The sequence below is a fragment of the Lynx rufus genome, unplaced genomic scaffold (assembly GCF_022079265.1).
Source record: "Lynx rufus isolate CCGP_SWC_20201006 ecotype Redwood Valley unplaced genomic scaffold, mLynRuf1.p SCAF_1, whole genome shotgun sequence".
Lineage (NCBI taxonomy): Eukaryota > Metazoa > Chordata > Mammalia > Carnivora > Felidae > Lynx > Lynx rufus.
Genome location: NW_025814823.1, coordinates 105,846,162 through 105,869,930, shown reverse-complemented (window position 1 = coordinate 105,869,930; position 23,769 = coordinate 105,846,162). Strand labels below are relative to the sequence as shown.

General features: G+C 37.1%; 1 protein-coding gene across 1 annotated transcript in view; it reads left to right on the top strand.

Moving 5' to 3' along the window:
• FBN2 (fibrillin 2) overlaps positions 1–23,769 on the top strand; it is a 256,875-nt gene that overhangs the window by 122,801 nt on the left and 110,305 nt on the right. The window contains exons 8-12 of the mRNA XM_047094456.1: positions 2,892–3,017; positions 15,220–15,372; positions 16,868–17,101; positions 18,046–18,183; positions 23,120–23,239. Coding sequence (XP_046950412.1) covers positions 2,892–3,017; positions 15,220–15,372; positions 16,868–17,101; positions 18,046–18,183; positions 23,120–23,239 — 771 coding nt within the window. The remainder of the gene's footprint in view (positions 1–2,891; positions 3,018–15,219; positions 15,373–16,867; positions 17,102–18,045; positions 18,184–23,119; positions 23,240–23,769) is intronic.

The following is a 23,769-nucleotide window of genomic DNA, read 5'->3' as shown; positions in this document are numbered from 1 at the left end:
CACCCATGCTGGTTTCTATTCTTGTTGTTCTTTATTAGTCTAAAACTGACTGCATTCTACTTGCCACAGTAATTGGTTCAGGACTCCAGCCCTTTGCCAATCAGCATATTCTCCTGGCTAAAGGAATATAGATCAAAACATTAGGACAAAAGAGAAGATTTGCGGGTGCTCGTGGAAAAACGTTTTCTCTCTCCTAAGAGAAAGCCCTGGGAAGAGACACCCTCTCTTCTAACTAGATGTCCTAGTCAAAGATCTAGCCTAGAATTGCTACAGCCTTTTTGCTCCCATCAAGGAAGGCAGTCTAAGAATCAAGTCAAAGCACACAGGAGTGCATAGTTGAACACATCTCAGAGAAACTGAGCAATAGACCTTGGCTTAAACCAATCCTGACGTCCATGCCTATGGACATCCAAATACGTAAGCTGTTAAATATTTCCTTTATGTCCATTTAGACCAGTTTTTCTGATATCTGCCCACAAAAGCCTCCAAACTGATAAATAAACTTTAAAAAATATTTCAAGGGAATGTGGGTGGAGGCACATCAGATATGCAGAGGATGAATGAAACCAACTCCTTTTATTAAGGCTTTGCCTTTTCCTGTGAATACACTCCTCACCCTTAGACACACTTATGTATATCTCACCATGCAGTGTATACTTTATATTTGCACACATCCTTCTTACCATAAACATTAATGATAAATTTAAATATTAATTGATGAATAAATATTGGGCATGACTGTATTGAAATGCAGAGTGTTTTGGTCAGTTAAAAATAAAGCACTGAATTTTAAAAATTAGGGTAGGGAGTCTACCCAAAAATGAAATAAATTCCTCTTTTTCATTTAGGATTCCTAAATACTTGAGCGGGAGCCTTTTACATACAATTACTTGGAAGCTAACTTTTTTAAGGTTTGTAGTTAATTCTAAGAATTTTGAAACATGGAGTTTTTGTACAATAAAATATTTAACACAAAACCACAAATTTAATATCACTCCATGTGTTCCTCTCTGTTCCAGATTTTTTAAGGAAAAAGAAAAATGTCAAACATCTTTCAGTTTTCTACTCTTTGTTGTTACGGAGGGTATTTGGAAATAGAGCACAAAGAAGCTCTTTATTATGAAAGGAAATGCCTAGAAATAAGAGTTAATGCTTAAATGAAGGACTTAAGGTTTCTAATTTTTAAGAATTTAGATCAGTCCTGGTCTTCATAAGTGCCTTGACTGTTGGTATGACTTTAAAGGATCAGAAGGCAACTTGTGGTGTTTCACCTTTGTGCTGCTTCCTACTTTACTGTGTTCTGTTCTCTTTTATAGTCTTCCTTATCCTGGAGTGATTGATCAATGTATTTGGTGATTAAAGTGTAAATTTCTAGCCTCCTTTCTGTTCTGAATCCACGTTCAGTTTTATTAAGAAGCACTGCACTTAGATAGCAGTATAAGATGCAATAGGTCCTAATTTTGCACACATGGTTTCATTTTGTTGGATTAAATCTGATGGTAACAGCACCACATTATGTATTTGCTTCTCATGAAGTCAATTCATGTTAGAATTCTGCTCTCTCTTAGGGAATTGGTCAATTTTGATTTGTACCACTGTGCCTTCAGTGGCTAACTGCTAAACCTCAAATGAAGATATTATTTCAGGGAATGTCTGAATCTGATAAATTTTTTTATGAGAACATTCCAAGAAGACACACAGGCTTATAGTTATTTCATGACGCAGCTTGTAGGCAAGAGTAACTTGTCAGACTAAATGGGGAAAAAAAGAATGATTAGATTAATAGAGGAATTCAAAAAAGAGATTGCCAACCATTTCTGAAAATTGTGGGGTTTAAAATTTCTTTCCTTGTATTTACAAGAATATAATTTTTTCCTGTTTTGATACATTAAAAAATAAATATGCAAATTAAAAAAAAAACAAAAGAATCTAAAAGCTCAGGTTTGCTGGTCAGTAATCATCCACGTTTATGACTTTTCCCTGTATTCATTGTTCTTTGTGCTTTAAAGAAGATGGCCAACTACTGGGTTTCCCTTACAATTGCTCATTTCCTTGTAAATGTATTAGCAGTTAGCTCCCAGTGTACCTAATTGTAGTTTTGTTTGACTTTCGACCTTTCTCTGCTTACTGAACTAGAAGAAAAATAGATTAAGGCTTATGTAAATGGCCAGGTTTTCTGCTTTAGTGAAAGCTTAAAAGAAAGCAGACCTTTGATTAACGTGTAAGGGGATAGACTTGTCCCAGCATTGAGTAAGCTGAACGGGTAAGTGCAGGGAGGTACAATAGGAAAACTGGACACCTCCCAAAGCCTCCCAAGTTTGCCCTCTGCCATGTTTCTGTATTATTTTAGATTTAAAGTTAATTCCCAGAATGTCAAATATACCCATATTCAAATGGAAGTACGAAAACATATCCTGAAGCCAAATAGAAAAAAGAAAAATTTGTGCTGCCTCTGTTGGCTCAAATAATTAGTGTGAAAATTAGCTATAAATTTTTAAATGTATTTAGTTATTCCACATTTTAAAATGTAATCCCGTATGTGTTTTTTAAAAACCGTAGTAGGATAATTCCTAATTGATGTAGAATGGAAACTAAAACATTGACATTTTTACTTATTTTCAATTTAAGTTGCATTTGGGGGGGAGAAAAGGATATAGAGTTTTGCTTTAGTTGGCGTTGTTTTACTGCCATGGGAGTTTGCTTTCATCTCAGTTCCCATAGATGTGTGTGAGAAATTCTTCAGGGTCTGAAACAAGAATATATTCAGGGTTATATGATCTGACCTAATCAACCATGAGTACTCTGATACTCTTTAAAAAAAAAAAAATCCCTTGTAAAAGCTATTTAATGGAGGCCTTTCTCAATCATCTTCTCCTCCTTCCCTTGATTAGACATCGATGAGTGCAGCGTCATTCCTGGGATATGTGTGACTGGCGAATGTTCCAACACCGTGGGAAGCTATTTTTGCGTTTGTCCACGTGGATATGTAACCTCAACAGATGGCTCTCGGTGCATCGGTAAGCCTTGGATTTTTGAAGGCACAATACAGTGCTCCTTTATAATAACAAAATAGCCCAAACACGTATGAAGATGGCAACGATTATAAAACCATTGGGTAAATGGCTGAAAAGGTTGTTTAAAATAAATGGTACCACTATTGAGGGATTGATAGACCAGGTGCTCTTTGCAAAGACTTCAGTTTCACAAGCCATCTGGGTTTGTTTTATGTTGTCAGAGTCATTTTGGAAATGAAGAAAGACTTCCTCAAGACATTGCTCTTGGCCAGTGCTAGAGACAAAAAGGCCGGAGAAAGATTTTTTTAATCTGCCTTGGAAGCCGGGATGTAGTAATTAAAGTTTCTTTTGTTGCTATGCATTCATTATGAATGGATGTCAGTATCTTATTTACTTAGAGCTTGTTGATTCTAGTGAAAATAATTATTGCAGAAAAGAAATTGACACCTTTAATTTTGTGTTTTAAACATATTCAGAGTAGAGCCAAATACATTTGTATGTTTTCCTTTGTTTAGACAAATGAAACACTGCTTCTCAGTTATGATGTAGGTCATCCTTAATTGAGCAAAGCTTAAACTTAGGTCAACCATCCAACAGTGAACATGAGGGATGGGGATCCCTCCTTCAAAATACTGTGTTGTCATCCTAAATAATAGAAGAACAACAATGGCTGTCATAGAAGAAACAGAGGTAGTGGTAGTGAAAATAATAGTTAGCATTTATGGGGCACCTGGGTGGCTTGGTCAGTTGGACGTCTGATTTTGGCTCAGGTCATGAACTCATGGTTCATGGGTTCGACCCCGTGTCGGGCTCTGTGCTGACACCCCGGAGCCTGGAGCCTGCTTTGGATTCTGTCTTCCTCTCTCTGTTCCTCTGCTGCTCGCACTCTGTCTCTCTCTCTCTCTCTCTCAAAAATAAATAAAAATTTTAAAAATTAAAATAAATAATAGTTACCATTTATGAGACACATGCTACATGTAAGGCATTGGATAGCTATCTTATCTCATTATCTCATAGCTGTGCGGCCTTGAGCAATATACTGACCTGTCTGTATTTCAGTTTCTTCTAGTAAATGTGCAATAAAATATTCTTTATTGTTTTTTTTCCTTTTTTTTAACTTCAAGTTAGTTAACATATAGTGTAATACTGGTTTCAGGAGTAGAATTTAGTGATTCATCAGTTACGTATATCACCCAGTTCTCAACCCAACACATGCCCTCCTTAATGCCCATCACCCATTTAGCTCATCCCTCCCTCCATACCCCTCCATCAACCCTCAGTTCTCTATATTTAAGACTCTCTTATGGTTTTCCTCCTTCTCTGTTTTTATTTTATTTTCTTTTTCCTTCCCTTCCCCTGTGTTCATAAAATATATTTGTTGTTATTACGAGGAGGAGAAGAAGGATATATATGCCTGCACTGGACCCATATGTTATGTAATCCTTGTAATAGCTCTGTGTGATATGTGTAATTATTCAGATTTGCAGACAATGACATTTGAGGTTCAGAGAATTTAAGTGACTTACACAATAGTACAGAGCCAATAGATGGAACCAGTGTTCTTATCCAGATTGCTCCAGTAACACCTGCATCTGTGTTACTGCCCCACTACGCTGCCTCCTTACCTACTTTAAGGCAGTGGATAACCTGTGTCTAAATATCAAGGTCTTAGCCTGAGTGGTTTCTTTAGCACCATATGAACAATCTGCTTTAAGAGGTAGGATGTCTGCTTCTAGCCTTCCTCTCCCCTCTTAGAGTGACAAGATTTGAATGTTGTTTGTTCTTTATGAATGCATCAAAGTTCCTATCTTACGTTAGGTCAAACATTTTATGTGGAATATTAGGTCTATAACATGGAGAAAATTTAATCAGTTTTAGGGTCAGTATGCCCATTGATTCACTGCATGTAAGTCTAATTTATGGAACATAATTTCTCTTTTTTTTTTTTTTTTTTTAATTTTTTTTTTCAACGTTTATTTATTTTTGGGACAGAGAGAGACAGAGCATGAATGGGGGAGGGGCAGAGAGAGAGGGAGACACAGAATTGGAAACAGGCTCCAGGCTCTGAGCCATCAGCCCAGAGCCCGACGCGGGGCTCGAACTCACGGACCGCGAGATCGTGACCTGGCTGAAGTCGGACGCTCAACCGACTGCGCCACCCAGGCGCCCCTATGGAACATAATTTCAAAGTCAGCTGTCAGTGAGAGTTGAAAACTAGTAAGAACTACCCCCACTGGCTTGATTTTCTAAAACTATGTAGGAAGATACTGTGTGTACACACACATCCACACATTCGCCACCTTGAAACAGACATAGACCCAACGCTGTAGGAGAAATAGCCATTTGGAAGCCATCATTGAACATCACTTGCTGGATGCCATTGACCCTGGTTTCAGGAAACTTATGTTCTAGAATATGGCAAGGTGAAAAAGGGAGGCTGGAGACGTAAGCGACTCTATTATTGTGAAGTTCTGGAAATCCAAGTAAGGTATTTTATTTGGTAGGCACTGTAGAGTAATTGAAGGCCTTTGAGAATGGATTGGAATGGAGATTTTTAAGGGGTGATAAGGGAAATAAATTAGTTACAAAGAAGAATTTGACGCAACAAATGTTAGTCTTTTATATTATATTTCCAAATTATATCCTCATGTTTGATTTTTTAAAATTTCTAAATATTTTAGTCAACAATTTGTGTTCATTTTTTTTTTTTGCATTGAAAAAAAGGCATAGTCTTTGTTATATTCCGATAATCAAGATCAAGATTCCCAGTGATTTATGGAGGTTGTTTCTCTTCGGTGTCAGATATTTGATTTACTTTGAAATTACCATAAACTCTCTTCATCTCTTGCCTGTCTCTGTAAAGTTTTAAGTCTTTACCTGAACATTCAAAGCCCTTCAGAACCTGGTCCCAGCTTTTATTCAAGATCCATTGCTAATAGCTTGCTGCCTCAACACTCACATTTCTGTCACTGCTGTACATGACCAAACTGCCATACCTTTGTCCATGATAGCTTCTCTTCTGAAGCATCTTGATGTCCCCTCACTGTGCTCATTAAAACCTGACTCGTCCTCTGAGTCCCCAGTTAGATGTCACATTTTCTTCTTGGGCACAATTAATCAGCCCGTCCCATAATATTTTTCATTTCCTTCATTTCTGGCTTTCTCACATTGCACAGATATTTACACTCTATATGTCAGTCAGACTATAAGCTCCATTGGTTCTGCGTTATGCTGCTCCCTGGGAGCCTCACATGGTGACTTGTGTAGTCCTGTGGGCTCAATAAATCTTTTACGAATGGATAGAAAACCAGCAAATGGATGAAGTAGATGATGTTGGATGTAAGAATTTTGTGTTGGTTAATAACCGCTTTACATCATTTGGCATCCTGCTGGACGTGGTGTGTTGGGGTCCAGGATGCCCCTAAGACAAGAGCCTGCTTAAGCTTCTAAGAGCTGAGGCACTTTGAGTCCTGTGCTAAGCGTGAGAGTCTCCGTTCATTTCAGTGTTGACATCCTGACCCAGGAACAAAGGAGATCCCCTAAGGAGGGGAGAATGACACTCCAAAATTATAAAGCCATAGTTAAATTAAGTAACCACCTTAAAACATTTTTGAATAACTGTGTTACATTTGGAGTAAGGATGTGTTTTCCATATATGAAAAAAAAAACAAATCTGATGTTTTAATGTGTAAGAGATCTTTGATTTTAATTTTTAAAAATTTGACTCTGTATTTTCTTAGACTGTATTTGTTTATGATTGAATTATGTATGTCCTGGATATTTCTATGCTATTTATTTTATAACCACATGCATACTGACAATAATGAGTTGGCTGGACTAAGAACTTTTTTTTTTTTTGAGTATGAAAATGCATGTTATCTCCATGAAGGCTTAATGCTGTCATAATTTCTTGTTCTAGTTAACAAAAATATCCTGAGTCTATACCACATTATAAAGCATCAATAATTGCTTCTTGGCCTTTTGGCTAAGATCATGGGTAAAGCATCAGTAAACTGCCTTTTTTTCTTTTATGGGTAGGAAAACAGTTTCATATGACAGAAGAATTTAGCTGGGCATTTTAATTTTAAACTAGGATAGTTTTCCCATTTTACTTTATACTAAATATGAAAGTCAAGTGCCTAATTTAATTTTATCTAGTATGTTTTATCAAGTTTTCTTTTTAATATCCAGGACAGAGCTTTCTTTTCAACGCAGAGTACTAACATACGTCACTTCTAAAAAGAGTAGAAATATGCCTAATAATCTTTTTCTTAGAAGCATTTTTAATAGCCCAATTTAATGACCTTTGTGTCATTTTAGAATACTCTGGCATTATTGATACCTAATTTCCACATTGTTATATAGGCAAAGAGAGTGATTGCCAGGCAGCAATGAGTAATTAATGAATTGATAAGAGCAGTGAGCAAATTCTGTATGCAAGATGACGTGCCTGCTGCTGTTATGAACAGAGCCAGCAGGGACCTTGAGCAGAGATACAAAAGCACCAGTCAGCAGCAAAGCCAATGAAATTCAGAAAATGAGAAAGTTCAGAAATCTTATAGCTACAACATCCTAGGACATTTTCTTGAGCCTTACAAAAGTTTCAGTGCACTATATTGCCTTGGAATATTCTTAAGGAAACAAAACCTGAAAACATAATGTGAAAAAAAAATAAGAACATTTGAGGCCATAGGTGATAAATTGCTAAATCGTTTTGTAGGCACTGGATACTATAAGTCAAAAATTCTTGAGGAAATGGGCACTGGCGTAGACTCTGGCACACAGGTAGGCGCTTCATAAAGGGAACAGAGGTTTGCCAAGCAAAGAAGAAAGGCATGAGCAAGACACAGAAACTTTGTGTGAGGGGCTCTGGAGAGGGAGCGAAGAGTTCATCTGAGAAAGAGAGCTGAGGGGAGGAAATAGTTGGAAACAAAACAAGGCAGATGGTTGAGATAAAGATTCTGTTGCTGAGGTTCTTAACTTCTGTGCTGAGGAGTATCAGATTGATCCAGAGCGCAGTGAGAGTGACTTAAGAATTTGAGCAGGACAGAGACCAGAGACGAAAATCAGTGGGGGAAAAACATTTTAAAAGAAATGAGGAAGATAGAGAGTGATGACCAGGAGATGCTCTTTCTAGGTGGCCATGGGTGTTGATCACATGTGCACGTGCCTATTTGCAAAACGCTTGAGAGATAACCCAAGACGCCTAAAAATGTTTAACTAAAGGGAGAAGGGGAGACAGAGAAGCAACAGTATACTGAGTAGTGTTTTACCTTTAACTTCAGAATCATGTAGAAGACAAGTGGTGAAACAGGGATACTGGTTTTAATTAGGAAGGAATGTCCTAGCAAGAAAAGGGTTATATAGGTAAGGAAGAAACACTTCATTATTTTAAGGAAAAAAATAAACCTAGGAGCCACAGTGCTTCTATTTCTTTCATTGTTCCTTGTTCTAGTTAGCCTTGTGTAATGGAAACATGAAAGCATACACGGAAGTATTTTAGGAATAGCAAGAATCTGCAGAATTAATCAAGAGGAACCCAAGTTGGCCCCAGATCATCAAAGAGGCAGGTGCAGTCCTCCAGTATCAGGGGATGCAGCCTGAGACAATGGCTTCTATTTATTGACCACCTACGATCACTAATATTCTGACCTGAGCTAACCTTATCAGTGTTTTCCGGCTGAATCCTTCATTTTTAAAGAGCAAAACTCATTCAACAGGAGATCTATTTATTTCGAGGTACAATCCCCAGCTTTTACAAAGTTTTCATCACATTGTGTAATTAACCATTAGTTCTCTTAAATTAAGCTTAGAGTAAATGTCAAGCCATGAGAAAACACCGATAAGAGTACCATTATTTTGCTTCAAGTTAGATCCATATTTTAATCAGAGAAGATGAATTGCTTCCTCTTCCACAGTGTGGCTTTAAATGAGACTTCATGTAAACCTTGTTCAGGAATGTGGTGAGGGTGATAGGAGATTATTAGAAAAATAGACTTGTTTTCATTATTTCTGGCATATCACTCCTGCAGCTAAACATATATCAAGCATTAGAAGGATTTGTCCTTGTTGTGTAATAAATCTGCCTCATCTGCCTTCATCCCTAATAATTCCCTATTTCAAGGGATGGTGTGCCTAGACAACTCTTAGTCCTACTGGGTGTCCCTTTTCTATTCTAGATATTCTTGCATGTGACACGTTTTCAACCCAGTGCTTTCCCAAAACCATGCAATTTTTGTTATGCAAAGGAATGAGCCTCTGGTTTGGTTTGTAATGTATTTTTAGGGAGACATTAACTATGGGACATCAAACTCACCTGTATTTTATCATAATATGAATTTGACTCTAAGGGTTGGAAGTAGATTGCCTGCTTCTCTGATGTTACTAGAAGAAACTAATCATAGAATTTATGAAAAAATGTATGATTTATTTTCCAATCCTCTCTTTCTGTCCTTCCACCCTCTCACAAATGACATGGTTTCGTCCAATACATATCTTAGGGCTGAGTAGAGATTTCCAAATCATGTAAAGCAGTGGTTATTTATATTAATTGAATTTGAAGACCCCTCTTGGACACACAGAAAATTGCTTTTTAGATCCATTCAGGATGATAATTCATTATCTTTGAGAAACTGCATTATAGAAAAGCAACTGGGTATTTAGTAATCATTTTAAATGAATTTGTGTTTTATTAGTCACAGTGAAGTCTCCATATATGAGAATCACAGTAGTGCCTACATATGGTGAGGCATTTTATACTGATTTTTCAGTGTTCACTGTAAATACCGATTTGTAGACCTCTCACAGTATCATTGCAGATTGCGAAAGTCTGGAACTGGTATAGATTCCTGATGAGCACCTACTCATTTTTATACATATTACCTTACTTCCAGTGTGATATTGTATTTGACCCATTAGTTGTTTATAGTGTATGGGGTTTCCATGGTTTGCAAATTTTCCACATGGGCTTGAAAAAAGATGTGTTTTCTCCAGTTGTTGAATAAATCTGTCCACTAGATCAAACTTGTGACTTGTACCATTCACATTTTTTCTTTATGTACTGAATTTTGTCTGCTATATCTGCCCATTACTGAAAGAGGTGTGTAAATATTCCACTGTGATAGTAGAGTTCTCAGTTTCTCCATGTGGTTCTTTAAGTTTTTGTGTATATATTTTGATGTTATGTTACAAAGTGAAAAATATCTAAAATATTATGTTTTCCTGGTGAATTAAACCTTTTTTTCAATATGTATTGGCTTCCTAAAATTGTTTTCTTCTTGATCTATTCCTTAATACTTTATTTTTGTGTATTTTATTTCATTGTGCATCACATTTTGTGAGTGGGGTTTAGAGGGTTTAAATATGTGCCTGGTGTATATTTTTCCTGTCAATCTTTCTTTTTCCTTAGATTGTAAATATATCTCCTCTAAACAGCCTAAATATTAAAAAAAATATTTTTTCACAATCTGAAAACCTTTGCCTTTAAATTGAGATTTAAATCCATTTGTATTTATTATAGTAACCAATCTGTTTGTACTTCTCTTACCTTCTTTGTGCTTCTTATTTATCTTTCTTTTCTGTTACTTTTTTTCTCTTTCTTGCTCTTTTTTATTTATTGGTTTCCCTCCTCCCTCACACCCCATTCTTTTAAATTTATTGTTTAGAAATTATATACTTCCATTTCTGTTGTTTTAGCAGTTATCCTAGCATTTTAAGGTGCATATGTAACAAAGTCTAAAATTAATCTGTATTTTACTCATACAAAACAATGAAAGAATATTAGGATGGTTACTGCACTTAGATCTCCCCCTCTCAACTTTTAAAAATTCTAGTCAGTTGCCACTCTGTTTGAAATAAATTATTTCTGTGTAATATTACAGAGTTTTTTTTATATATACCTGCGTATCTAATTATTTTTCCTCATTATTCCTTCATATATTTCAAACCTTCTATTTGGAATCATCTTCCTCTTGCTTGAAGCACCTCTTCTAGAATTTCCTTTAGCAAGAATATTTTGGTAGAAAATTCTCTCTTTTTTTTTTTTTTAATGTTTATTTATCCTCGAGAGACAGAGACAGAGTGTGAGTGGGGGAGGGTCAGAGAGAGAGGGAGACACAGAATCTGAAGCAGGCTCCAGGCTCTCAGCTGTCAGCCCAGAGCCTGATGTGGGGCTCGAATTCACAGACTCTGAGGTCATGGCCTGAGCGGAAGTTAGAAGCTTAACTGACTGAGCCACCCAGGCGCCTCAGAAAATTCTTTCTTTTTATGAGTTCCTGAAAATCACATTAATTTTCTCTCTGGAAAGATGGTTTCTTGGGATACAGAGTTTTAGGTTGACAGCTGTTTTATCATAGTATACAGAAGATGCAATATTCCATTGTATTTTAGCATCCATTGGTGCTATTAAGAAGCCATTGATTGGTTCAAATACTCCTTGGAAAGTAATCAGTCTCTCTTTTTAGCCATTTTTAACCTCCTTATTTTTTCTTTGTGGATCTGCAGTTTCATAGTGATGTGGCAAGCTGTGTATTTCTTTTTATTTTTCCCACTTATTGGACATCATAGATCTGAGACTGTCTTGGAACTTTGTTAGAACGGTTCTAAGATAGTATCTGTTAAATATTGCCTCTTCCCTAGTACTTTCTAGTCTCTTACTAGATGCATTTTACCTTCTGATACTCACCTCCATATTTTTTAACTGTTTTTTCATACATTCTCCACGGCTTTGTCTCTCTGAAGTACACTGAAGATAAATTATTCAGATACGTCTTGGAGCTCACTAATTCTCTTTTCAGCTATGTGCAGTATACTGTTCAATACATCCACTAGGAATTTTATTTCAGTTATGATAGTTTTCATTTATAGAGGTTTCACTGAAAGTTTTTAAGACTGTTCTATCATGGTTTATGGACCCCTTTTATCTGTTCACAGTTTCAGACTTTAATTGCCTTAAGCATATGAAATATAATTTATTTATAATTAATATTTAATTAATTATCATTAAAAGTAGTTACAAATTGTCCACCTGTCCTGACCATTCTCATATCTGATATCTGATGTTTATTCAGCTGCTTTTGTTTATGTAGCCTTGTTTCTTTTTTGTGTTATTTACTCATTTATTTAGCTATTTATTGCTTTGTTAGCCACTCCTGTCTCTTGGGACTTTGCCTATGAGAATTCTTTGAGACCTGCTTAATATTAAGTCCTAATTTGTTGTATTTTACCTTTGTCAGTTACACGGTATCCCTGCCTGAGGACCTCTATGTAGTATATTCTTACTTGGAAGTTTTTCAGACCGCAGCCTAGTATGAATTGAGACACCAAAGTGTCTCTGTAAGGAAGAGCTTGGAGTTAAGATTCTTAGGAGAGGTTTTTTGTTTTTAGTTTAATTTTGTTTTGTTTTGTTTTTTAACCTCCACTCAACACTGAGGTAGAGACAGATAAGTCTCTTAGCTTCCCTCCTGTACATTATCACCTTGTCCTAAGGATATGGGTCTTTGGAGCCCTTCATTTATGAGGGAGTTTTCTATTACTTTTTGTGTTGGAAGGGAGAATCTGGGCTTTTTATCTTTTATTTCCTGGACCCTGTGAAACTATCAGGGCTGAAATTGAAAGTCTCCAGAGTTTGGCAGAAGCTGTAAATCTGAAACTTAGCTGTGCACTTACCTCTCAAGATCCTGTTTTCACTTCATTGTGAGACTCTGTTTTTCCCTTTCTTTCATGCCAGCTGGGTAATGTAATGTATTTTTAAAATACTTTTTCATATTTTAGGCAGGATCTTTAAATTGGGAGGGACATTCAGGGTAGCTAATCCACCATTCTGCTGGGAACACAACAAATACTGTTTTATTTAATTCTGCCACAAACCCTGTTCCGAGAAGAAGAAGAAGACTTAAATATAGTTGCAAAATCAAGCAGTAAGATTTTGATGGAAGAACTAAGTCTTCTGATTCAAGGCCATGGTTTTGCTTTTTTGTTGTTTTGTTTTGTTTTCTGAGTTTTGTCTTTCATTTTTTCTCAAACTTCATGGTACAAGCTCCTCCTTACAGAATCCTTGAAGACAGAAATACATTCAGCCTACTTTGTAGTACCGAGCGTGTTTCGTAACTGAGATTATTGCTATGAGTTTAGGACTTTCTAATCTGCCTTATCTTATTCTTGAGAAATGTAGCAATCAAGTAAATCTAGGAATATGATATCTGGGGTTCCTGGAATAAATATTCCAAAAATTAATTTCCTGGATCATTTTTGGGAATAGACACCTACCTGTGAACTTATTCCCAGTGGCAGTCTGTCCAAGCCCAGCTTGGAGAGTTCATGAAATGTCTGCCATGCAGTTTGCATGCATGCTTCAAATTGAGTACTTTGCTTTTGGGCCTAGTGACTTCCTTTTGGGAAATGAAAGGAGGTGTTCTGATTCTTAAAGGCAGTACCTTAAAGCCATTTTAACAGTAGCTTATTTATTTTTTGACAGTAGCTTAGAAGCATCCTGAGGTATACTACAGACCATTTGAGAAAATAGTATATTTGTTTCAAAGTCTGTATCTCGTACAAAACAATTTAAGCTTTACCTATTAATTGAACTTTTTGGCAACTGCTAGATACATCTGCATCAGTGGAATGCGGCTCCTGATTGCCGTGGTACGCATTTATTCTTGCCATCATAGACAAAACTTCTTTGAAGCTTCTTGATAAAAGTTGAATCATATATAATAAACCAGACCCACAATTTTATCTCCATTGGGTACCATAAAAACAGTTTTAGTTTAAGCTCACTGGGTTTATAGATGATATTAATATTTTATCCCTGTGCAATTTTGCATTTTATGTTCTCTTCTGATGACATCTTCTAGACTTCATCTTCTATTTTGATCCATTTGCTACTCTGCTGCCAGAGGGACCTTTTATTGTAATCAAACTTGATCATGTCAGTGCTCTACTCCCAACACTGCAGGATAATGCAAAACTCCTCACCATCACAGTCCTGCCAGGCCCCATGGTTACAGCCTGGTCCTCACCTGACTTGACTTGTCACCACCATTTGACATCATTTATTGCCCTAATTCTCGAAAATGTCTTGTCCCGCCTCATGGCTTACAACACGTGTGTACACACCTCATTCATAGGTATGTACCTTGAACCTGACTGTCCCTCAGGGTTCCAGGCTCCTGTATTCAACATCCCAGATGTAACATGTTTTAGAGAAGCCTTGTACTATGTCCTCGAATCCTGTTTTTCCCCTTGTCTTCCTGTCTCAGCTGTCTAAGTCAGAAACTTAGGAAATTTCCAAGACTCTCTTAATATCATACCCTACTCCCAAGCAATTCCCACTGGCTGTACCTTCAAAATATATCTGCCATCTGACTGCTTTTATCATTGTCACTGCTACCACCATCATCTGGGTCCCCATTATCCGTCACCAATTCCCATCACTGGTATTCCTGCACTCACCACTGTCAACAGCCAAAGAGTTCTTTTTAAAAATGTAAACCATTATCTTTCCTCTAACTGAAAGCATCCAGTGACTCTTACAGCACTCCATATAAAATTGAAAAGTCCTTCTCTAATGGTTCACGTGGTATTGTGTTTGGTATTTCTCTGAGCTTAGAGTCTTCCACTCTCCTTTTGTGTTCCCTTCTCTGGCTGCGTTGGCCCCTTGTTTTTACACACATTGAGCACATCCCCTTCTTCTTCTTCCAATTTCTCTTCCCTCAGATAATCACATGGCACCTGGTCTCATACTATGCAGGTCTCTGCTCAGATGTCACTGGCTCAGAGGAGCTGTTTGTGATCAACCTTTCTAGAACAGGAGCTGTATCAGTCAGGTATTGCTGTGTAACAAACAGCCGTAAACGCTCAGTGGCGAACAGCACTGTGCATCTGCAAGTCAGCTGGAGATTGGATAATCTAGGCTGGAATTGGGCTCTTACTTTGTTTCAAGCTCTGGCTCTATAATATGGGCTCACATCTGCTTTGTGTCTTTCATTACTGTATGCCTGGGATATGGCATGGAATAGGTCAGTGAGTATTTGCTTAGAAAATGAGTAAGGAAATGAACAAATGTCATAGAAAGCAAAAGAACAAATAGGTATAATAGAGGTTAAGTAAGATTACCTTCACTTAGCCTCTTCTAATATGTAAAGTAATGGATGTAAGAACCTGAAATAATTCTTCCACGCCTTCTCTTTTGTTTCCACATGTTCAGATCAGAGAACAGGCACGTGTTTCTCGGGCCTGGTGAATGGTCGCTGTGCACAAGAGCTCCCAGGCAGAATGACAAAAATGCAATGCTGCTGTGAGCCCGGCCGCTGCTGGGGTGTCGGAACCATTCCTGAGGCCTGTCCCGTCAGAGGCTCCGGTGAGCAGCTGCCTGCTTTGCTTGTCTCCTCAGGATGGGCAGTGTTAGGAAAATCAGCAACAGTAATGTACTTTGCTCTTCTGAAAGTCCAGTCATATGTGCATTCCTCTCTCTGTCTTCAGTATGACTAGGGTATTTTGGGGAGGGATAGGGCAGCATTGTTTATTTGGGATCAGTTTTTATTATATCCACTTTATTAATATCAGAAAAATTCCTGAAAGCTGATTATGACTGGTCTTTGTGTGAGTAGTTTTAAAAATTATTCTGAACATCAATATTTCAATTCATTTTAGAAATCTGCTTATCTTTCATTTCAGAGCTATGACTGTCTTTGAGTAACCTCCGTTTATATTTTATTTCATAAGTGCTCCTATTTTCTAGTAACCCAATCCTTGGAGATATTTCCTCATTTCTAATGACCTGAATATTAAGAATACAAGGGTAGAAGGACACCTGTCATTCATTTTGCTGTATTAACTAACCATATAATTGAGGTTGTATGTGGAAATTACTTTAGGTTAAATGGGAAGTAACTCCTCTTGTTAATGTGATATGAATGGTAAATTATAATTAATGTTTATCAGTTACATACAGGCATTCAATATGTCTTATTATGTAGCCTTTATGTTAAACTATAGTATTATGAAAACAACTAAACTTTGTGAACTATTCTTCTAAAGATAGGTGTCTATATGTACTGTTATGGAGAAAAATACTAAGGCATATTCCTTCAAAATCTCTAAGCTATCCAACATCAAAATTGAGTAGTAAAAAGTGTTAAAAAAAAAAAGCACCAATAATGCATAGTATATAATTTTGGAAACTAATGGTCTCACTAGTAGTATTAACCCTGAGACAATTGCTTCAGTGAAATAATCTTCATTTCTACTGACACAGTGCCCTAATTCTGAGGACAGATAAGAAAATAAGGAGATGACTTATAGGCTTGCTTCTTTTCTCTCAGTTTTAATAGTTGGGAAAATAAGGTGAAGATTGAAAAGCTGACTAAACACTGTCTTCTGTTAAAATCCATATTAGAAAAAAAAGTATTTTCTGAAGCCACCTTAATCACGTAAAGAAAAGAAAGGAGATAGGAACAATGTGTAGGTGCAATGCTGATGAAGTTTTCATTAAAACCAAATATAAATAATCACTTAAAGCTTTCGTTTTCATCCATTTAACAAAATTTCTTGCATTCATAGTTATATCTGGAATTTTACAAGTTGCACTTGGGGAGATAAAATCAAAATGCACATATAGACAATTCTTTGGTTATACAACCCAGTTAAGATATGGCAAATAGGTTTTAATTTTTTTTCTGAAATATCTCTACCATTTCCTGCTACTGCTAGCATTGAAAACATTTATCAAGATAATATCTTACTTGTTCAGACCAAATAATAGAGATAATCTAAAATAATCTTACAGTAGAGAGATGGTTTTTATCGTGCAGAAGGTCATCCATCCATGTTTAACTGATGTTTTTTTCTTCTAGAGGAATATCGTAGACTTTGCATGGATGGACTTCCAATAGGAGGGATTCCAGGGAGTGCTGGTTCCAGACCTGGAGGCACTGGGGGGAATGGCTTTGCCCCAAGTGGCAATGGCAATGGCTATGGCCCAGGAGGGACAGGCTTCATCCCCATCCCTGGAGGCAATGGCTTTTCTCCTGGAGTTGGGGGAGCTGGTGTAGGAGCCGGAGGACAGGGGCCCATCATCACTGGACTAAGTGAGTGTTCACTCTTTGTGTAGACACTTCAGTTTTCTGCCTTAAATGATACTTTAATACCTAACATCTTTTTCAGAAGGGGTGTGTGTGTGTGTGTGTGTGTGTGGGCATGTGCATGTGTGTAAAACTTATTTCAAGATCTAAAATAATGTAGTAGTAAAAAATTCTTAGGAAAATGCTGTTTTTCTTTTCCATAAGCTTTCTAAATTGGAGACAGGACTAGTGACCCGAGTTCGCTTTGAAAATAAAGACAAGAGCATGGTAACACTCCAGTCCAGATGACGCCATTAAAGAGCATGTTTTTGGTTCCAGTATATTTCATTTGGCCGTTTGGAGCTGCCCTGTTCATACACCCCTTGAATTATTTTCCAGGACCATTTTTCAACTGAGATAAACTGAATAAGTCTTGCTCTTGCTCTGTGCCTATCCAAATATTTTAATGAAATATCTTTCTTTTCCTCACCCTTTTTTGTTGAATAACTTGGGCTTCCAGCCAGAACTGGCATTGGCGTACTTGACATTTAAGTCCATTCTTTTTATAAGAACTGCTCTTGCTAATAATATTTAATGATGTCCTACAGTGTTCTGTTTATTCTTTTTGGCATGTGGCCTATTTACTATATCTGAATATTCAGCACAGTTACAAAAAAAAAGGGGGGGGGGAATGGAAAGCATTCAAATGTACAGTAGAACATTCCTGAAATTTTGAAAAGACATCATTATGGGCAGGGTTTCCAGATGTATAACTTAACAAATGCAAGTTACTACCATGTGTCTCAGGAATATCTTTTAGATTTTCAACATTCAAGTTTTAATGTAGAATAATGTGAGCCTTTGATATGTGCACCTGAGTGGACTATGAAATAGCCTTTTAAAAATCAGCTTTAATAAAAGCAGTGCATGTTGTAATGATGAAACACCACTTGTGCTTTCTTTCTGTGTAGCTATTCTGAACCAGACAATAGATATCTGTAAGCACCATGCTAATCTGTGTTTAAATGGACGCTGCATACCTACCGTGTCTAGCTACCGATGTGAATGCAACATGGGGTACAAGCAGGATTCAAATGGGGACTGCATAGGTAAGCTCATGAGTCTTTAACCCTTCTGTGTTTTTTCATAGCTTTAGGAACAAATTGGACTGGATATCATTAAAACAAGAGTCTTTTGAAGCAAAGCTAATTTCCAGTGTGTCTCTGCTGTGTGCATGGTCTTCCATAGGCTCTTTCAAGAATCTGCCACTTTTTCACATGCTAAATATTGAGATTTCTGTCTCTGCCTCTCTCTTTCCTTCCTTCATAGCTGAACAACACTGGATATATGGTAGTGTCGTCACCATGCAGAAGAAGGTGCAGATTGGGAGGTTACAGTTGATGAGTCACTTTTGGACATATGGAGTATTAGGTATCTGGGACATTGAGTTATAAGGGTCTAAAGCTAATGGGAGTATTCAGAGCTAGAGTTACAGATCGAGGCATCAGTGAAATTCAGGTGACTGTGAGAACCATGACGGTGAGTATTGTCACCCAGGCTGAACAAACCCCAGCAGGAGTAGAAAGATAACAGTAGTACTGTGGCTGGAACCCTGTGCAATAGCAGCATGGTCCCATAAACAAAACCCAGTAATAGCATTGGTGAGATAGCCAGATAATCCAAAAGTATTACGTCACTGAAGCTCCACAGGGGTACCCTTTGAAGAGAAAAGTATTGGCAAGTGAGAAGTATGGCAGAAATATCATGAGGACCGAAAAATCTTTTGGATTTTATGATGAAGAGGGTTTTGATGATCTCTTGAGAATAGTTTTAGTTTAGGAGTAGTTTAGGGAATGGTTGTGTATATGTTTCATGATTAGTATAACCCTAAATACCCTATTTGGGTTCACATCTTCTGTTATAGCATACAGATGACAAGACCAGGAACAGATAGTATCATAATTTTGCCAGGGCAAACTGAAAAGTTTTAAGTGCACTATGATTATGAGGGAAGATGTGAGCCAAATGTGATGTTTTGGAAAAACCAATTATTGTAAACTAATACAGAGCTCTAAGATCAGAATGATTCAGTGAGGCTTACCTCAGGATCCTCATGTACAGTTGCACAAGTTTTGCGCTGCACAAGTCTAGAGGGGCCATTCACATAATCTATATAAAAGTCTTACCCTAGGGTTTTACAGGAGCCCTGGCTTAGCTGATACTCCTGGACACTGGTTTAAGTGATAGACCAGGTGATTATTTTTGGATCACTGTGAAATACTGATATATTTATTATTATATGACTTGTAAGTGACTTTCCTCTTAGAAAACATGATTATAAGCATACAATATATAAAATCTTGTACATACATACAAAATCAACTGAAACATGATTGACTTGTGTTTAATGTATATTTATTTTTGAGACAGAGAGAGACAGAATATGAGTGGGAAAGGGGCAATGAGAGAGGGAGACACAGAATCCAAAGCAGGTTCCAGGCTCTGAGCTGTCAGCACAGTGCCCGACACGGGGCTTGAACTCACAAACCATGAGATCGTGATCTGAACTGAAGTCAGGTGGCCAACCGACTGAACCACCCAAGAGTCCCATGATTGACTTTTTTTTTTTTTTTGCTACTAATGTTTGTGATTCATATGTCACTGCATGATTCACTACCAACAAATAAAAATAGGCCAAAAGTTAAATATTTTGTTTCAGTTAGCCACAGACCACCGTTTAGTTCATATTAGCACCCAGGTGTACTTCATTCTACCTAGGAAAACACCTGTACTCTGGGGGATTCTGTGAAACATTGGCATAAAGAATTATCTTTAAGGATCAAAAGTTTTTTTCTGTAGTCATGTGTGCAATCCAGCATCTCCTTAACCAGGGTTTGTATAGAGAATTAAGTCCTACAGAAAGTGATTTCAGTAACTATTTTCAAGCATCCCCCCAAGGGTGATGCACAGGTAGTATAACTCCAGATGCAAAGGATAGGAGCTAATCACATACAATGGGTGTCCTAAATAGGTCCTTCCTTTTCTGGAACCCACATGAGAAGGGCTGCTACCACCCTTTTTAAAAACTCTGTCTATGGTAGCACTGGGATTGCACGTCTGTACAGTTAAGGTGTTAATATACCTCTCACTTTAGTATTTTACCCGAACGTTGTTGCAAACAGTTGCATTCTAGATTGGTCTCATCCTCTGGTCCTGCAAAGTTAAAACCTAAGCAAGATTATCTTTCTAACCATAGTAATTCATAGAGACAAAGATAAGTATCAGGGAATATTTTCAGAAAGTAAATTTTTAATATTTTTATTTCAGTATTTTTTGTAGGGTCAGCTTCTCATCAGTTTGAGTTTATAAATAGGTCAGGATATCAGAAAAAGTTCAGAGGATATGAGTTAACTAGTGTTTTAAATTATAGGAGCCCAAGATAGGGTTGGTAACTACTTTAATTATGCTGTGTTTTGAGGAATAACAAACAGCCATTATTATTTGGGAATTTGTGGTAGATACTGATGAAGTGTCCTAACATGAAAGGTGGTAACTCTTTTAAAGGATCACAGAAAAGGAAAATAGAATTGGGTCCATTTTGCTGTTCTAAGAATTACTCCTGAGACCTGTAAAGTTTTATTTACTCACCACATTTTTCTGTCGTTTTCCTGAGAGTTCTTCTCTCAAATATAATTCTGGCACTCGTTTATGTCCATATAAGAAAAACTGCTGTTAGCAAGAGGTGTTAATTCCATTCAAATAATTTTATTTTGGAATAATAAGAAATACTTTCTGTTTCTGTTGGGCCACAGGTAATCTTAGAGCCCTTGCCAATTAAGTGATTACTAATTTGGAATATAAAATACTTTTCAAGGCTAAATATTTCTCACCCTGATAGTATCCGAGAATGTAACCATTTTGATAATCAGCAGCTGTCTCAGTGACTTCATTAATTTCAGGAGTTTAAAATCCTGTGAATTTTGCTGAAAAGTACTCAGTCCCCAATGAAAACACAGGAAGAAACCAAAGTGCACAGTGCCCCTATTCCCCTACACCAGGAGAAACAGAGGTGATCACTTGGAAGGACTAGGCCATGAGACCTCAGAATCAGGAGCCATGAAATGTATGTTTCACAACATGGCAGTGGTCATTTCTGATTAGACTAAAACTTAAAATCTTACAGCAATCCCAAAAAACAAGTGGGGTTTTAAAGGCATGGATTTTAAACGCACTAATAGTTCTTGGTAGATGTTTTCACTTGTAAAGAAGAAATAAGTAAGTGAACTATTGTATCTTTCTGTGTTCTGATGGCTTGGTGTGGTCTCTCAGAGGCTCAGGGCTGTAATGGCAAAATAAGTGCCCAGAGCTGTCATAGCCAATGGCGGGGGCGGGGGCTTGGGAACAAGTTTTCAAGAAAGCAAAAGGTCTTGAGAAGTGGCCTGGCTTCCCTGAAAGTTTATCTCAGGAGAGGGGCTTGGGTGCATGGTCTTATGTTCCTCACTAGAACAGAGCTTTACAGTGACTCTTCTGAAAAGGAGCATCTACGACACATTTTTAAATGTTGCATTTGAGTATTACGTATGCTAGAGAATTTAAGCTATCTTCCACACTGCAAACTCAGGGTGATAGTTCATACTGGAAAGTCCATTAAGTATACTTTATATGCTTGCTAATGCTCTAAACTCTGTTTTTTCTCATTTTGCCTCATTCCTTTGGCCCAGTAGAATTGATGTTATCAACCCAAAGTTGAAATGTAAGTGAATCTTAATGGGCTGAAGGCATCCTTGGATGAATTGAAAAAGCATTTAATCCTGTTACCCTCTGTTGTTTTTATTTAATTTGCTATGAGATTTTTTTTTTTTTTTTGTTCTCCTTCTGTACCAGAGAGGGCTTAATTGCATTTACTCTGAGTGTTTATATAAATGAGATTGGTGAGTTTGATAGATTACAGTTTCTTTTTAAAGACCATCTGTGAAAGGAGTAATCTGTTTATGAAAATAGTAAACCTGTGAATTCATTGGATTGTTGTGCTCTCCAATATAGCTGAAATTGTATATGTTAATGGCCTCTACATGTACATGAAATGGCAGGTCATTATGCCCATACCAGCCAGCGAGGTTTTTAATTTGCTAGCATCCAAAATTATATTTTGTGGGCGTTGCTGAAAGAAAATGAATTTAACGTTTTCTGACTCTGGCACATGTGATTTTTCTGGGCTTTGGGTAGTCCAGACTGCTCTGTCTGCCATTTTGTCTTGCAGCCTCTGAGTTCTGTGATGGGGTTTCCATTTAATCAAGCCTAGGAGAACTAAATGAAAAGCAGTAATGTTTGTCACATTCAGGATCAGAACTCATATTTGCATTGAACTTAGTTTATGCAAAAAATTCCTGTGCCCATTTAAGGTCCTAAAGAAATCTGAGGTTGCTGAATATGATAGACTTTGTTTTAATTAATTTCCATTTTCTGTCCCACCCTATGTTACTTGAAATAACCAAGCCTTGGTGCCTACGTAGTTACATATCTAATTGAGGATGACAAATAATAACACAGAAATTCCACAATCTGTCATTCTCTTTTTTTAAAACTAGTAAAATTGACAGTATGAAGATATACATACATATCTTACAACATCTTTCATTGGGTTTCTAATACTCTATGAGGTTGTGTAGAGGCTATTAACTTGCCTGGATTACTATAAGTGTGATAGCCTTTTGGAACTCACGGCTATTATTTTGCAGTCAGCTTTAAAAAAAAAAAAAGCTTCTCAGAGCTTTTAATCATTGTGCATTTTTCAAATTGAAAAATCATTATTTCTTGATTAAAGCAAATTCCCTTGTAGTTTCCAATAGGCAATATTTTTGTAAATCTCTAGACTGGCCTCTCTGTATTTGAAGAAAGGAATTTTCATTCATTTATAAATACTCCGCTATTTAGACTATTACCACTGACTGGCCTTCTCTCAAATTTGGGGGGCCTCAATGTACTTTAAACAAACATTTCTAGAAATGGAGTGAAGTCTGTAATGGTTTCTTTTGCCGCTCACAGATGTTGATGAATGCACATCAAATCCCTGCACTAATGGAGATTGTGTTAACACACCTGGATCCTATTATTGTAAATGTCATGCTGGATTCCAGAGGACTCCTACTAAGCAAGCATGCATTGGTAAGGCAGTTTGCTTTCACATGTGAAAATGTTCCATGAAATATAGTGACCCAGGCTGTTGAGGTTAAAAGTAAATTTATATTAAAATAAGACATGGAATGAAGTAGGTGCTGTTACATTACTACAGGTTTATTTTATGCTCCCCTCAGAAGTGCTTCCTTTAAACATAAACACTATTTGCATATATAACCCTCGCAACATGCTATCTGGCTTTGCAAAATTCAGTTTCTCTCCCTTCCCTAGATCACAACTTCCTTTCTCCAAATAACGTCAGTAGCCTTACTGCTGTCTGAATAATGGAGCTCAAGATTTGTAGTTGTTCTCAACTACTGTCTCCTTTGATGCTCACACATAATCCGATACGAAGTCAGGCCTTGTCTTGAATCACAGTTTTGTTGCTACACTCAGTACCCTCTTCCAAAGTGATTCATCTCAGAATTCTTTTAGCAGATGACTCTGCTTGTCTTCTTTTTCATTTCCTCTTCATCCACGAGTAGTTGCTCAGATAAGCTTACCCGGCAGGTTGCATC